This window comes from Nasonia vitripennis (genome assembly GCF_009193385.2).
Source record: "Nasonia vitripennis strain AsymCx chromosome 1 unlocalized genomic scaffold, Nvit_psr_1.1 chr1_random0012, whole genome shotgun sequence".
NCBI lineage: Eukaryota > Metazoa > Arthropoda > Insecta > Hymenoptera > Pteromalidae > Nasonia > Nasonia vitripennis.
In genome coordinates this window covers 531,681-548,645 of record NW_022279600.1, presented here as the reverse complement: position 1 = coordinate 548,645, position 16,965 = coordinate 531,681, and the positions used below count along the sequence as shown (strand labels likewise).

The window sequence follows — 16,965 nt, the reverse complement described above, 5'->3', positions numbered from 1 at the left end:
CTCCCGGTACGTTCAAAGATAAAGCCTCTGCCGCGGTCTTGCGAAATGCTGCATGCAGGATCCGGCGCACTAGCGCGCACTGTGGCCCGCTACATCTGTGTACGATGGTCCCGTCGCACTAGATCAGTAAGGGCGTTTTTCCACTGACTCTTTCTTTCTTCACTGAATATACCATGATGAATGACGGTGGCTCTAAGTCGACTCAAGATGAAGAAGTACAGAAGACACCTCAAGATCAGCAGCTAATGGCAACGTCGTGTAAAACTTGTACGAAAGTTATCGGCAGAGGCAAGTTACGTAGAATCTGCAATAAGTGCGGCTGGAACTATCAGGTTAGGTGCATCTTAATAAGTATAAGTAGCTTGGGTCAATTATAAGTCATCGGTGCGCAGTCTGAATGTGGTGCTAGACTCTAAGCAGACGTGGAAAAAGCATATTACACTTTTATGTAAGCGTGCTTATACTCTAATGTTCAGGTTATTTTTTTTTTTCAAAAACAGCACCCTTCTCAGTCTGTGCAAGCATCTGGTGCGGGCCCTTCTATTTCTTATCATTGACTACTGCTCATTAATCTACTGTGACCTGACGCAAAAACTTGACACAAAACTTCAGAGACTCATGAACACGGGAATTTGTTACATCCATGTCAGAAAGGATGAGCACATCATCCCTTTCAGGCGTGAGTTGCATTGACTCACCATCACCGGACGTAGGAAGTACTTAATGGCCTGTTTCTTAAGAAAACTATTTAACACAGCAGTGCCATCTTACATCATTGCCTACTTTGACTTTTGCGTAGCACTCCATCCTGTGAGGGATGAGGTGATACCCCTGGACATCCCGACCTTCGCGATAGAGGTGCTTAGGAACTCATTCCATATAAGCGCCGCATATCTATGGAATATATTACCTTCACACATATGCAACACTACTTCTGATACACGTTTTAAACGAAAAGCTAAGCAATACTTCAAATTCAAAAATACATAGTGGTTCCTCATCATGTTTGTATAAACACTCGCCTACCAGAATATCGTGAATTATGATTCGCGGATTGAGCTTCTCATCCTCTTTAACCTCCTGACAAGCCTCTGCTAACGCTGGGTACGTACGGAGCGAATCTATATCTATGTTGTCTGCTTCGAGGACAAAATCATTATTAAGCGTAAATTAGGTACAATTAGCTTTTAGTTTCGCTTCTAGAGGATTCACTGAATTAAAGACTGCATTTATCGTTTCCTATGCAGGCTTGAATTTATTTTTCACGACGTCATGGGGATCAATTAGTACTCGCTTCGCCGTCGATATAGGGATCGGCTTGCAGTTGTCGAGTGCAATTTCACCAGGTCTTTTTTTCAAAAAGTCTTTTTACCTTTTTAAAGGGACATTTAGTCGCTAAGACTTTGTTTGGTTATCCAATTATTAACTGGATAATGCTTCTTAGTACTGACTAGATTAACTTTGAAACGCTTGTACATGTAAAGTGAGATTATGTTCGCGATGTGTAAGTCAGCGACACAGCGCTTCTAGTGCCAATTATGTCCCGCCTAAACTTACCAGATATGCCCGCTCGATATCTTATTTCAAATTAAAATATCATAATTAATGTTTAATCAATCTTGATAAAAGAAAAGAAATTAAAAGTTTGAAAGTCGAATCATTCGCAAGTAAATTTAGTAATTTATTCATGGTTTCCATCTGATTAAAATATCGGTGCAAGCGTCTTACTTTAAGTGAAATATTCAATTTTAGTAATGTTTTTTTTTAATTTCATTTAATACATATCGGGTATCAAACAGGGAGAGGTTTTGGTTTGCTCGATAGCGTCAGACACAGTAGAATGAGGTGCGTACAATTTGCGGTGTTTTTGATAGAATTGAGTGAAAAAGTGAGAAGGAGTGAGGTATAGGAGAGAAAGTAAAAAGTGGGGAAAGTAACAGGTAATAAATCACAGCAGAAGCGTGAAAATGAACAAGTGTACAGAGAAGAGAAAAAGAAGCTAAGTGAGGTCAGGAAAATTAGAAAAGGACGGAGATAGGAAAGAAGGAGAAGAGGAGAGAGAACGTGAACCTTAACAGTAACCAGATCCAGGTAATATTAGGAACAGAGGGGGACGAGAGAAATAAAGAGGAATACGGAACCCCACGAGGATTTAAATTGGTTTCAAGAGGAGTAGAATCCGGGAGAGGCGAAACGAGTACATTGAGAGGCAAGAGAGGTGAAAGAGGAGCAAGAGGAGGAAGAAAGGTACTAAAGCAGCTTAACCTGGAGGAAAGCTCCAGAAAGAAACAAAAATCAGGAGAAAAAAGAGAAGAAAGAAGTCCAGAAAAGGGAAAAAAAGGAGAATGTAGGAGAAGAGGAAAAAGCAGCTGAGAGGAGTAAAACGGATAGTGAGGCAACGAAAGGAGAAAGGAAAAATACAGAGGAGAAAAAAAGTATTAAGAAGGTACAAGGAACAATGGATAAAATATGGGAAATGATGAAAGCGGAAAGAAGAGAAAGAAAAGAGATGATCGAAGAGTGGAAGAAGAAATGGGAGAGAAAATTGAAGGAGATAAAGGAGAAGGTAAATGGAGAACTGGAGGAGTTGAGACGATAGCTGGAAGAGAGAAGAAGGAAAAGGATCAAAATGGAGGAGAGAATGAAGGGTCAGGTAGAAAATCAATGTGAGAAAAGGGAGGAGCTGAAGAAGGCACTGGAAACCAAAGCAAGGAATCTAGAAGGAAAGATCAAAGAAGGACCCACGTGAGAAGACAAGGAAGGAGGGGAGAAGGACTCTGCAGATGAAAGAACTAGAGTGGAGAATTGAGGAGGGAGAAAGAGAAAGGAAAAGAAACAACGTAGTGATGACAGGTCTAAGACGAGAAGGATGGGACAAACCAAAGCTGGAGAGATGGATAGAGAGACAACTGGGGTGAGTGTAAAGTTAAAAAGAATGTGGTAAATTAGAGGAAGCAACACTAGTAGAATAGGAGCAGAATGCAGAGATAGAGATGAGAAAGTAAAATTAATGGAAGCGAAGAATAGGCTGAAAGGGACAAAGGTACTCATCGACCAAGACTTAACCTGGAAAGAGAGAAGGATCAGAGAGAAATTTATTGAATCGGCTGAGGAATGGGGGAAAAAAGGGCACGTCGTGAAAGTGGGGAGAAACAGGCTAATGGTCGGCGATATCGAATACAGATGGAACGAGAGAGATAAGAAACTTTTTCAGAGAGACGCAGATTGAGAGAAGACAAGAAGAAAAGAGGAGAGAGAGGGGATCGAAAAAAACAAAGGAAAGCGTAAAGGTAGTAAGCTGGAACGTAGCAGGATTAAAAGGGATAGAAAAAGAGGGATGGAACTACAATATACAGGCATTCGATGTTATCTGCCTCCTAGAGACGTGGACGGAGAGAGGTGAAGAGGTCAAAACAAAAAAAGGCTGCAAGGATACGAAGTAGAGGTAAGAGAGGCCTAAAAGGGAGGAAGTAGAGAAAGAAGGTTAAAAAATAAGAGAGATAGACTAGAATGGCTAAGGGCCAGATCAGGAGAATTAATAGGGAGGGGGGGAAATTCAGATTAAGGGAATAAAATGGTGAATAGATTTGTCATATATGAAGGAAGAAAGAGAAAAAACTTTGAAGAGGTGGAAGAACTAGAGGACAAAGGAGACAGAAAAGGCACACATAAATGAGGAGAGCAAAGAAGACGCGATTGAAACAGAAAAAGTAAGAAGTATAATAAGAAAACTGAAAGAAAAGAAGGCCACAGGGGGAAGATGGAATTTAGAACGTGGCATGCAAATATGGGGAAGAATGGCTGATAGACGAACTTGCAGAGATATTAGAAAAAATATAGGACGGAGAGGGTTTGCCAAAAGAATGGAAAAAAGGGACTGTCACACCAATGTACAAGAAAGGAGATTGTAAAAACTACAGAGGGATAAACTGATGGACTCGGGATATAAAATACACGCGAAGCTGATAAGGGGTAAAATGGAGAAGAAACTGAAAGAAGAAAAAAGACTCAGTCACACACAGATGGGATTCAGAAAGAAGAGAGGCACAACGGACGTAATATACGTGGTAAGCAAAGCAGTAGAGCTAGAGCTCAGGAAAAAAGGAGAAAAGGTTTCGCGGACATGAGGCAGCTTTTGATAAAATAAGGAGAGAAAAGTTAAGGAGAATGATGAGAAGTCTCGGAGTGAGCAGGAAAATAAAAGAAAGGGTAAAGGAAATTTGAAGTGAAAATAGGAGAAAGGAGCGCAGGCAGCTTCGAAACGCAGAAAGGAGTGAGACAGGGATGCCCATAAGGTCCACTTTTGTTCAACGCGGCAATGGCGGACTTGAAAGGAGAGATGAGCAATATTCAAGAGGGAGAGAGATAGTACTGGGAAGAAGAAATGTTACTGGCAACTAACGCAGGAGGATTAAAACAAATGCTGAAAAAGTTTTAGAAGGTTTAGAAAGAAAAGGGCTAGAGCTTGAACATTCAAAAGACAAAGGTCAATCTTCAAAACGGAGGAAGGAGAAAAAAGGACGAGAGCTTCAAATGAAAGGGAGAGGAATTAGAAGTGATGAAGAAATTTAAGTACCTGGGATAGACAATGAAGGAAAATGGAAAGGAAAAGGAGCTGATCAAAAAATTAAAGGAGAAGGCAAACTCGCTGATAAGCATGGTAGGGGGAATAGGTGAGTCAACATTCAGAAAAAATCGGAAGTTAAAAATAAGAACATTCGAAGCACAATAATGCAATACGAAGCGGAGATATGGGGTTGAAAAAGCCAAAAAGAACTGGAAAAGGTACAAAGAAGATATGTGAAATTGATAATAAAGCTGGAGAGGACAACACCGGCGCACGTGATCCATTGGGAAACAAAACTGTTCAAGTTAGAGACGAGGACTAGGAAAAGAGTGATAAAGTATGAAGGAAAACTGAGAAAGGCAAACGAAAATACAATTCTAGGAGATTCCTAAAGGCAGAGGGTAAGAGAGGAGAATAAAGGGGGAGAGGGAAGGACGCGAGAAAAAACGAACTGGAGTAATGCGGAATCATATCATTGTCAATGATGGAATAGATCTGAAGAGTAGAAGAAGGAAAAGGAATAGAAGAAGGGATTGAAAGAATAAACAAAGACACGCAGTGGCGAAAGTGGAGAGAGGAAATAAGGGTCTTAAAATATGCAAGGGAGATTAAAGAAATTCTCATAGAACAAGGAGAAATCCCGGAATACCTGACTGACAGAGAAGACTACAGAAGAGGATCATTAGGAATCATTGCAAGGTTCAAGCTAGGAAGTGAGATAAAGGGTAATAAATACTGGAAGACGGAAGAAGAGAGAAGATGCAGGATGTATGTAAAAGAAGAGGAGATGTGAAAACTAAGATATCTGGGATGAAATGGCAGGAAGTATGCGGAGGAAAACAACTCAGATAGGAAACCAAATCAAAATTATTTGATAAAGGAAAAACAAATAAAATGCGCAGGATGAAGGATGAACATGGGACAAGAAACATAGGGACTGAAGAAAACCCTCGAAGAGAAATGAGAGATAAACCAGGAAAAGTCGAAAAGGAATACTGGAAAGAGAACTAAGAGATATGAAGGAGAAGATGAAGGAGTAGAGCGTTAACCTTTAGAGGACCGGAAAACCGATATATCAGTTCACCCTGTGATATGAACGTTTTATATAGTTGATACATGATACCAGACACCAGTTTAGCCACTTTTCAAGGACAATTCCAACTCTCAAATCCCGGCCGTCTAAAAGTTAAACTGCAGGTGGAGAGAGGAAAAAGAGCAGCAGCGAAGAGGAAGCTGACTAATCTAGAAGATGTCGAAATTTTAAAAGAAAACTTTAAAAAGTAGAGAGATGGAGAAGATAGGCAGAATAATAGGTGAGATAAGGGAAAATGCCAAAAAGGTGGAGGCAAAGCCAAGGAGAGAAAGAGAAAGAAAGGAGAAAAAGGAAGAGAAAAAAAGTGAAAAGTGAGGTTGAGTTAGTGAGTTTAAGCAAGAGGAAGAGGATAGAGGAAGGAAGAATCAAGGAATGGAATAGAGGGATCATTGTATACAAAGGAGATAAATGGATCGAGAAGGAGGATCTGAACGAGTTGCCGGAAGACTTTTTGGACGGAACAGGGTAATAGATTGAGGACATATACAACAAGGAGACAGAGAAAATAATTTTCGCTAAAAAAGAGGAGATGGAGGAGATTTGAAAAGAGAGAAATAGTAAAAAAGAAGGAGATATAAGGATAGAGCAATGTACGAGCTAGGAGGAGAGAAAAGCTAAAAAGAAGGCCATGACAGTAAGGGAGAGAAAGATAGAAGAAGCAATGAGAAGAGGGGAATTTTATAGAAAAGGCGACATCAGGATGAGAGTAGATGAAAAGGAGTTTGAGTGGAGAGAGGATGAAGGAAGAATCAGAAAGGTAGAAACAATGGAGAGCAGAGACATAGAGAAGGAGAGAGAAGCCAGAAGGAAAAAGGAAGATTAGAGAAAGAATAACGTGAAAAATAAAAATGAAATAAAAATAAAAGATAAAAGCTCCGTAGATTGTAAGGCCGGTTAAGTCAGAATATAAGAAGTGTTAAAGTTTACATGTTTACATGTTTATACTAAAACATTGTAAATACTATAATATCATGCAATAAAGATTATGATTTTTTTTTTTTTGTTTATCTGAAGAGTTGGAGAAATGCTGAATGCACCATGACAGGAGCCGTGCAAGACTCCCCGTGTGTGGGACTCTCTTGTTGCGGGACAACGCCAGGCATACATGTCTCACGTCGTCCCGTTCGTCACCGCAGTATTTGCACCCCGGTGTAGCGACTTTGTTCATCGCGAAAAGGTAGCTCCTAAAGTACCCGTGGTCAGAGAGAAACTGTGTAAGGTAAAAGTTGACCTCTTTCCACTTCCTGTCGACCCACGGGCCAACATCTTTGATAAAGGTCCTGGTCCACCTAGCCTTTGGACATTCGGTCCACCTAGTCTGCCAATTAGGTATTGTTATTTCTCTTTCATCCGCGGCGATCGAGGTGCTATTCAACGCTAAGCGAGCCTCGTAGATCCGCTTGCGTTCTATAGCAAGAAGATCCACGGGGATTATCCCCGCGATCACCATCAAAGCCTCGGTCGCGACTGTCCGGTAGGAGCACGCTATTCTTAGGACCCCCCTTCCCTGTACCACCATTATCTTTTTCCAATACTAATTCATACTTATAGCATGGGCCCACACCTCTGCCCCATATAACAGGATAGAGTTAGTGGTCGCCATGAGTAACCACCTGACTGTTGGCCTAGGCCCGCGGACATTGGCCATGAGTCGGCTAAGTTGCGCTATCCTAGTCGTGGCTTTCTTGCAGACACGATCCCTATGGTTCAGTTTCGTGTCTGGAGTTAGCCCTAAATACTTGGCTGATGGTTTCGTTATTATAGTCTCGCCGCCTATCTTCATTGGTATGATGGTAGGTATTCAGTGGTCGATAAGAGGTGTCCTCGCATGCTTTTTTTTTTAGTTTTTCAATCAGTGCAAGTCTCGCTCTTTTCCACCGCAAGCTAAAAGCTTCCTGCACCAAACACTGGTTGTACATCTCCAAGAGCAGCTAAGGCCGTTGTAACACGACGATCCTGAGTACCTCTGCAGGAATGCCAACCAATCCTGGTGTCCTACCGCTCTTGAGGGACAAAGTTGCTGCGATAAGTTCGCCTTCTATGAAAGGAGGTATCTCGTGTGCCGGTATTTCCGTCGCTTCTGCCTGTGGTCTGATGGGATGTGTAGGAAACAAGCCATCGATTACTTTTTCCATTGTTTCTGCTTCCACGGGTTCCGTGTGTTTCATTTCGCCCATCTTTCGTGTAACGATCGCGTATTCATCGTCGAATGGGTCTTATTATTACTAGGGGGTACCCCCCCCTGCTTGCTTCGCTCGCCAACCCCCCACGTTCGTTGCAAATTGGTGTGCCAGTATCGAGAATAACTTGTTTTGCTTCCTCGTAGACGAGGCTTTGTAATAGTAAAATTTTCAGTTTCTTCAAAACTTCTAGAAAATACTTTTTGTTGTATTGGAAGTTCAAATCAAGTGTTTTTAGAAAATGTCCGTATGGATGTGTGTGCGTATGTATACCGTAATATTTCTGGAACTACTCCATTAATATTAATAAAATTTGACATGCATATCTATTTTTAGATTCTGAATTCGAGAAAACAGTTATTTTTTATTTTCTCAACTATCTTTTTATGGCCATTTTTTTATTTTTGAAAAACACTATTTTGCGTTTTTTTCAATCATTCCATTGTTACAAACAATTCAACTATAATGCATTCAAAAGAAAAGAAAATTACCTACTTTTCCTCGTTTGGTCTTTGGGATCGACCGCTTTGTTCGGCAGATAAAATGAAAAAGGTGATTTTTTTTAATTCATACCCCTGTAACTAAACATCATAAACTCACGAAAAAAATCATGTTGATGGGTCACGTGTCAAATTATATCCCATTAAAATTTAAAGTGATTTGACCACTTATTTTTCAGTAACAAATCGAAAACTGAAAAAAATGATTTCTTTTGTGCCTCAATTACGGACGTAAATAGTCCTTATTGCACTTGAGGTTCTGGAAAAAAGTAGATATTTTATGTGGTAAAAAACTTTGGTGCATGTATCTAGGACTTCCTATAGACGTTTATGGCAAAACAAACAAGTTACCTAATCTTTCGTTATTTTCAAAATTTTTATTATAGTTAAGTTCGGTGTCCAACGAAATGCTATCCGAAATCAGTCGACCCTCGTATATCTGCTTGCACTTGATAACAAGCAGGTCGACGGGGATCACCCCCGTGATTATCATTACCGCCTTTCCCGAGACCCTTAGGAAGGAGCACGTTATTCGTAATGCTCCTTTACGTTGCACCGCCGTTATTAGCTTCCGGTATTTCTTTACTTCCATAGCGTTAGCCCACAGCTCTGCTCCATATAGTAGAAAGGAGTTAGTGGTCGCTATTAGAAGCCGCCTAACAGTTGGTCTCGGCCTGCGCACGTTGGCCATTAGCCGACTAAGCTGGACTACTCTTATCGTCGTCTTTTCGCACACGCGATCTCAATGTGCCCCGTAATTCAGCTTCGTATCCAGCGTCACACCCAGGTACTTAGCCGATCAGTTCGCCCTCAGTAAAAAAGGTGTTCTGTCGGCACGTTCGTCGTTTCTATCTGAGGTCTGATGGGATGTGTAGGGAATTACTTTTTCACTTCTGCCTCCAAAAATGACATATTAGGTATCAAACAAAAGTTTATCGCTTAAGGAATCAGTAGAAAAAATCATATTATAGTATAAATTTACATTTTAGCTGCCAAAGTAGCCCGTCAAACCAGGAGTGTCCGGCTCTTCACAAGTTATAGGGCTGTCTGAAGTTTACACGTCACGCATCGTGCCACCAACAGTCGCTACCCGCAAAGCACGAGATAAGATGTTTTGCATCAAAATATAGTGCCAAGCTCTTCTGGAGTTTTATACATGCTACGTGATCAGCTTTAAGTTTTCCTAGTGGCACCACGCGAATAGAAGATTTTCGAGAGAAATGCTACGTGAAGTAACTACAAGCCCTAACCAGAAGTATATGCATTAACACTAATATATGTGTGAATTTCACAAGTTCGTTTCTTAATTTTTGTTCCAAATATCACGGCCGATATCCCCGTCGGTGTGTATGCCAATAGATTACTGCTGCGTGCAATTTTTGTCGATCCTCGTAAAATATCTGTATAGTCTGAAATATTTTGCATTAATCTTAAAGTTTTTGCTTTATTCCAGAATATTATTTTTAGTAATACTAGCGTATCTTCTTTCTACATGTTTCAGGTTATAATGTTTATTTAAATAGTAAATCCAAATGTACTGAAACTTCCCATCTACTCACGAATACAAACAAAAATATATCTGTAAATGTTAATTCATTAACTAACAATGTATCAACAAACCTTACGTCTCCTTATAGTAATCAAAATATTAGTTATATTTATTTTTGTGTCACTTATCTTTTTTTATTTCTTTTATTATTCAAAATAGACAATTTAGAAATAAATTCGTTATTTATTTCATAGATTCAGAATTAATTCTAAATACTTATACTTTCTATATTATAGTCTTATGCACGCGTCGCCCCCATTACCCGTCTTCATTATAACATAAGAAAGATAGGTCCTTTTTTGTGTCAAAAAAGTGTGAAAAAAAACTTCAGAAAGTTTCAAGGTTTTTAAAAAGGATGAAAATTTTGTAAAACTCTTGAGTCGCAGGAGGAATAGTATATTGTGCAACTAGGGGGGGGGGCTATTTCTAACGAGGGTGAGATTTGAGCACGAGTTGAAGTCGAGGGCGCCGCAGGCGCATATAGAATGGAATAGAAAATTTTGGATTTAGTTAAAATTAAATAGCAGCTTGATCCCTTTCTTTGGGCTGTTTATGAAACCAGTTAGTTTCTAAGATATTAAGTTTCAAAATTTTTTTTCTCACCCTGTGTACTCTATATAACTGAAAACTACATCGCTTAGACCTCAGCTTCTATTTAATAAATTTTAAACTATACCTAAGCCTTAGTTATGCGAGAAAAAGAGAGAAAGAGAGAGAACTATAATTGATTATGCATATACAACTGATTCGAAATAATTTTATCTATTAAACGAAAGAGTACAAAAACTTTATAGAATTATATATAAAGTAAAAACAATTCAGATATTAAAGTGATACATAATGTTAAAAGAAGCTACGTGCCAAAGAATTGGCAGCGGTTTTTTATGTTGATTTGCAGAGTCACATTCGCACGGCTCTGTAAAATCTATCTCATCTATAATTACGATTTCTTTATGCGGTGGCTGTCTTTCTAGCTTATCCACCAAGTTTGTGAAGATTTGTTTTCCCTTCACTCCTCTGTAGAAATAAAATATTGCTCTATTTGATCCTAGGTAGTTAAGATCACCATATGACATGCAAATATTGTTTGACTGCAATATAGGCTGCCCAGGTGCTGTCACCACCTCTGATAGTAAAGCTTTCGTATTACTGTTTTCAATCATTTTATTAATCTCAGTGAATACTGATTTGATTCGTTTTTTTATCTCTTTAATATGTTCTGTACTATCATCTTCTACCTTTTGCTTTTTGTTTTGTTGTAGTGGATTTGGGTTCGTCACAATTTTCACAGTTTTCTGCCAGCATAATTTGTTTGTTTTGTTTCTCTTTATTTCCTGGAGTAGACTTGAAATTCTTACTTTCCGTTGTTGTAGTCTTAAGGGGACACAATACCTTTAAACCTTGGGTGTTGTGTCCCCTTAATAATGTTTTTCTGTTTTAAGTTTCCACGTGTTTATTAATTAGCTTAAATTTCTGTCCAAAATGTCATTTCCAGTTTAACTTATTCAAATTCCTTCAATTCTAATTGAAATTTATTATTTTAAGTAAATAATATTACCTTTTTAACATATAATACATACAATACAATAAATTTTTAATATCAATTTCCATTGAGTAACTGCATGACATGCTGATTTAGTTTTAAACCCTACATAAGGGGAAATCATTACTTTTATTTTTTAGTCTTATCTTTAATAACAGTAAAAGGGAAAGTATATACCGTAAAAAAGATACATAGAAATACTTTATCTATTTTACAGACTATTTATATATTATTTCCCTTTGTATTTATAAATTTCAAAGAAAATATGAATTTACATTACGCCCAAAAAAGTAGATACTCTGCTCTTTACCAATCAACTCTAGATAAATAGGACATATTTTTGAAGCCTTGTTTTAGCAACATTCTCTTTTTTACGTAAAATTATGTAAAAAAGTTTCATGAAGCTAAAATATTTGAATTTTCTAAAAAGTCATAAAATTACGCGATGAAACGTTCAAAATCAGTACATAACAAACTGACGTCACAAATTACATAAAGAAATACATAATTTTATTACATCACAAAATCACGTCAATATTTTCACCAGGGTAAGGCTATAAATTTTATTAATAAAATTATATCAAATTTTACTATTAGTATTATAATTTTTCTTATATAGCTTCCTCTTAGAGGAAAAGTTATAATAATCAAATTTTTGGTTTCACCCCTTCAACTGACACCCCACCCCTCTACTTGATTGACTCATATAGAGTACATGCATCTAAACTCTGAAATCGTCAAAAGAATATCATACATCCGTACAGATTTTTTAGAAAACATGTAATTATCTTCCACTAGCGGAATAGGAGGAAGCTAAGTGCCAATGACTTGGCAGCGGTTTTTTTAACTGTCACATGAGTCCTAACATCTAAGAATATTCCTACTGTTTTTTTTTTCTTTTGCGCACCCATATTGCAATATATTAATGTAAAGATGAAATAACGCACATTCCGGATTTTCAGGGAATTTTTCCGTACTTCTTGGAAGTTTGGTCTTCCTGGAATTTTAACACTGATAATATACTTATAATTATAAACGAGGTTTCTTGGTGGTTAAACTTGGAGTAATTTTAAAGGTAGCACCATACATCATTTACCATAACTACAATGGGTTAACCTCAGTCATCATCCTGACACCTGGACGTCGTCTACAGGAAGTCAACATTTTTTTAGTATATTTGCTGCATATTTAGTGCGTTGTATTATAAACCATGTGTCGCCATCCAGGAGGTGATTCTGATACCTAACGCTCCATGAAACATGGCTTATATTATTATATTAATATACTTTTTCATTGAATATTTTTTAACTTATAAAGTTAAAATTATCTTATTATTATATTCAACTTAAATTAAAGACTTCAATGTTATTAACTTAAATTTTTATATTAGTTTACAATTAAGTTTATAGTATTAACTAATAAATAGACAGAACTTACATAGTAACTTTGATAAACGCGCCATAATATGGCAACAGATCCCGTGTTAGGTATATTAGAAAACCTAGTTAAACCAATCATAATGTCATATATCTGTTGTACTACTCTAACAACCAATCAAAGCAGTTCAATTAACATGACATCAACATCTATATTATATCGCGCCTTTTTAAAGTTAATTTGTCTCATCGTCAGATATCAATGTAAAGAATATCTAAAAAACTATGACCGTCACCATTCCGCAATTTCCCATTTATCGTCTATAGTGATGTAGTTGTGTCTTGACGTAAAATTTAGTCCTTTTTCTCTGATGTTTTGTCCGTCGTAAACAAAATCTAATATCTTCGGTATCATGTTTAATACATCACATCACATCAAAATAAATATATTTTTTCGATAACTACATAATATTATTCAATAACAATACATTCTACGAATATGTTAACTTTAAATAATAAGTATTATGCTTTTATGTTATGATGTAATTACTTCTGATTTTAAAATGAAATTATATGTTAATAATGCCGGCATATTATTTTATTATTGTTTTTGTTTCATATTCCTATTATTATAAATTTTTGGATTATATATATTTATAAGTTGAATCAATGTTTAAATATAACGAGCGAGCGTTAGCGAGTGAGTTTTTAGCTAATTAATATTAATTTATGTAAATTTGCAGCAATGCATTACCATACTAAAATTTTTTCGCAAGATCTAAGATAAGGTCCTACAAACGATCTTATGTAAGATCTGGTATAAGACCTTGTCCAAGATTTTAAACAAGATCTAATCATTAATTTCCACACAGAAACCTGCGTAAAGTCTCACCTAAGATCTCATATAAGATCTTACGTTCATAATATGAAAAATTATCTTTATTAAAGTCGCAAAAATAGTGGCGACGTTACAATTGCATCGAGGGCTACAATGCGTAAATGGGTGTAATATATAATTTACTACGGTAAAAGTAGAGGTAATATATCCATATATCACTAGAACAATTTTAAAATAATTTACTTTCAATTTTTAGTTTTCTATCATAAATCTCTTTTCAGGGGTTGTCCCGTTAAACAAAATAATTATTCTAAAATAAATATTGCACTTGATTAAAATGTCGTTAATCGTTAAGTAACAATTAGTACTATTCCAGTTTTTCGTACACTCGTTATCACTTATCGTTGATTCCACGACTTGCTCAACGCGATCACTGCAGCAGCAGTACTCAACGAGACTTACTCACTAAACTTAGTTTAATATTTTCATTCGCCACTATTGAAAAAATTTAGTTATATTTATGACATATTTATATTTTTTCGTCGTATTAAAATATTTTTGATCGTAAAATTTAATTTTAGGCAATCCACACAATCCATTTCTGAATAATTCCAATCAAAGAGAATTAAATTATAGTATAACAAGTCAAGGAAATGATGAATTTATACGCAGAAGCTTCCAGGTGAGCTATTGTTTTGAGTTTTGTTTTAGTTTGGAATTTATTATATTTCTTTGATAATATGCATGAGTATTTTCAGAACGCATTTGTATGAAAAAAAATACTAATAATAATCACATCCTCTCAATACTGAGCAAGCTTTTTGGCTTGGTTGAGCTAAATAGTAAAACTAATTGTTGCGATACTGTATTGAAACGTGGTACACGTGAGTCAACCTTTTTCAGATAATAGTTCATACTGTTCGCATAATAACCATTGTATAAAGCGTCTTTTCAGTTGACTTGAGGTGTTTTAACCTATATTACAGATAATTTAATAAATGCATAGATTAGATTTTTGCGAACATGCAAAAAAATATAAATCTAAAATAAAGTATCAATGAAATTCAAATTTTTTACAAGAACTACTTCATTCAAAATAGATTGCTTAAGCAACTTACCTGACAACGTAATATCCCAATCGACATTATTAATTCAAAGATCCTACAACATTAATAAAGTTAGCTTTGACGAGAACTGGACACAACCAACCAAGAGAATTGAACAAACTGGATCCTTCTAAAAATTAATCTCTTAGAAACAACCTAAGGAGAAGGTGGCAAACACACTTCAAAGCGAAATTGATCTATGGCTGTAATCAACTTCAATCCATGAGCCGATACCCAAACTAGTGAACAGAACTGCTCAAATATTCTGTATGCGCTCTGCCTGTTAAGATGCCCACTTTTCAAGCTCCATACCATTAGACGCAAGCAGCTTAGGCAGCTGATCTCGGATCCACGTGGCTTCCGTGACATCACTTGACACTTGAAAAAAGAATCATTTAAGTCAAGAGTATCGTATAAAATTTTATAGCACAGACTGCTAAAATCCGCAATCTCGCCTATTCGTGACTAAAGTTGTCCTTATTTGCACCGTGAGGTTAGCGCACGAGCGTAGCGAGTGTGATAAACACAGTGCAAAAAAGGATTACTTTAGTCACAGATAGACGCGACTTATCAGCAGATTTTAGCCACACTGTACTATAAATGTCATTGAGTGACACTTTGCTATGCAAGCCATGGAAAACAAATCGAAATTCGCTCTCAAGTTCTGAAGTTTCAAGATACACTAGAATAAATGTGTAAAATAAAATGTGTTGCCAAGACGAAGAGCACTGATAATTTGCCCGCATTTAAGGTAATTTTCCATGAACTTGACATATGTTACATCCAGCCGAGTGTCCTGAGCTCTACACTTCCCCAAATAAAACAAGCAACACCTCTCAAACCCTTTCATAGAGAGAAAAACGAACATAAAACTTATCTCCCATCACGGTAGATATTTTTAGTAAAATAATCTTCACATTACTGGTCTTCTTCTGGCAACGGCTTCGACGAAAAGAGTTTCTCCATCTCGTAAAATCTTTAGAGAAAAGTGAACCAGGATGACTCAATGTTGGCATGGCATACCTGTGCGAATGATGGTTTATCGGAATCACCTTGAAAACCGGCTTTACCCGTCAGGATCCACCCGAAGACAGTGGCCTAAGCAATTAGAGAGTGTTTAACGCCTATCTTCAGCCCTGTCAACCTGAGAATTTCTTCGATTTTCTTATACCTAGCGAAGTCCGGATCTGCGAGCTTCAAACCCCTAATATATTCCCATATCGAACACTCTTCTTCCTCTCTCGGCGAGAATTTGGTCACCTCCTTCAACAACAAGTTAGAAAAATCAAAACCTAAATTTCGGTCTTATCAAGATCGCAGTTAAAGATCAACTTTACCCTTAGATTCCGCAGAAGTATCGGCGCTCACACCAATAACTGACATCGACACTGGGTTAACGAAAACTGAAAAGCGTTGCACCATCTTCTGAGAAATGACAACATCTTTGCGCATGGACCCATCAAACACTAAGCTGATACTGAACTTCCACCCGGCTGATCTTTTAAAATTCCTAATGTAGCTTCTAGTGATGTCTGCCTTTACAAAAATAGTATATTACGTGCCTAGGGAGGAAAAATTTGGACAGCCCATATCTCGTGTAAATCGTCACCCGAGCCGAAGGCGAGGGTGGCAAACACGAGATATGGGCTGTTCAATTTTCCTCCCGTGGTGCGTATACTATTTTTCTTTACACCAGCACCGAAAATGCACATTCCTCTCCAGGCGCCTAGGAGGGAATGTGGTACTTTTAGTGCAGGTGTGGAACAAAATCATTTAATTTGAGACGGGCAGTCTATAAAGTGACCATTTCTGAGGCAATTGAGGCATAAACTCTCTCTTTTGCAAAACTCAACTCAAGCGAAGCAGTTCATTCCACTGAATTAAAAATATGCATGAAGCAAAAACTCCCTTTGCAAAGACAACATGACAAGCTTTACCGATTGTCACTACTTGATGCTGTGCTAGTATCATTATCCGTTGTCGACTATCGACTAAAATGCTTGCCGGATCCCTTCTGATTTGAACGACTGGCTCTAGGTGACATAGAGTTATGCTGTAGCTCGTTCTTAATGAATGACTTAACACGCTCGTTAATAAATTTGTCAAGACACTTAGTAGTTAGTACACTTAGAGACTCCGGTCGTGGGACCACACAATAGACAAACCAAAAATCTTACTTCATTCTTTAATATGTTGCTTCGTATGCGATTTGA

General features: G+C 37.3%; 1 protein-coding gene across 7 annotated transcripts in view; it reads left to right on the top strand.

Annotated features, from left to right (window-relative positions):
• LOC100117424 (major facilitator superfamily domain-containing protein 6) overlaps window positions 1-16,965 on the top strand; it is a 380,954-nt gene that overhangs the window by 280,652 nt on the left and 83,337 nt on the right. For 5 of the 7 annotated variants that reach the window (XR_004226442.2, XM_031921504.2, XM_031921503.2 and 2 more), the window contains one exon: window positions 14,228-14,328. Coding sequence is in view for 6 of the 7 variants with exons in the window: in XM_031921504.2 (XP_031777364.1) it covers window positions 14,228-14,328 (101 nt within the window). In the remaining variant the exon portion in view is untranslated. Of the gene's footprint in view, window positions 1-14,227; window positions 14,329-14,404; window positions 14,716-16,965 lie in introns of those variants that run through there. The other 2 variants (XM_032601406.1, XM_031921506.2) reach the window with 1 other exon arrangement.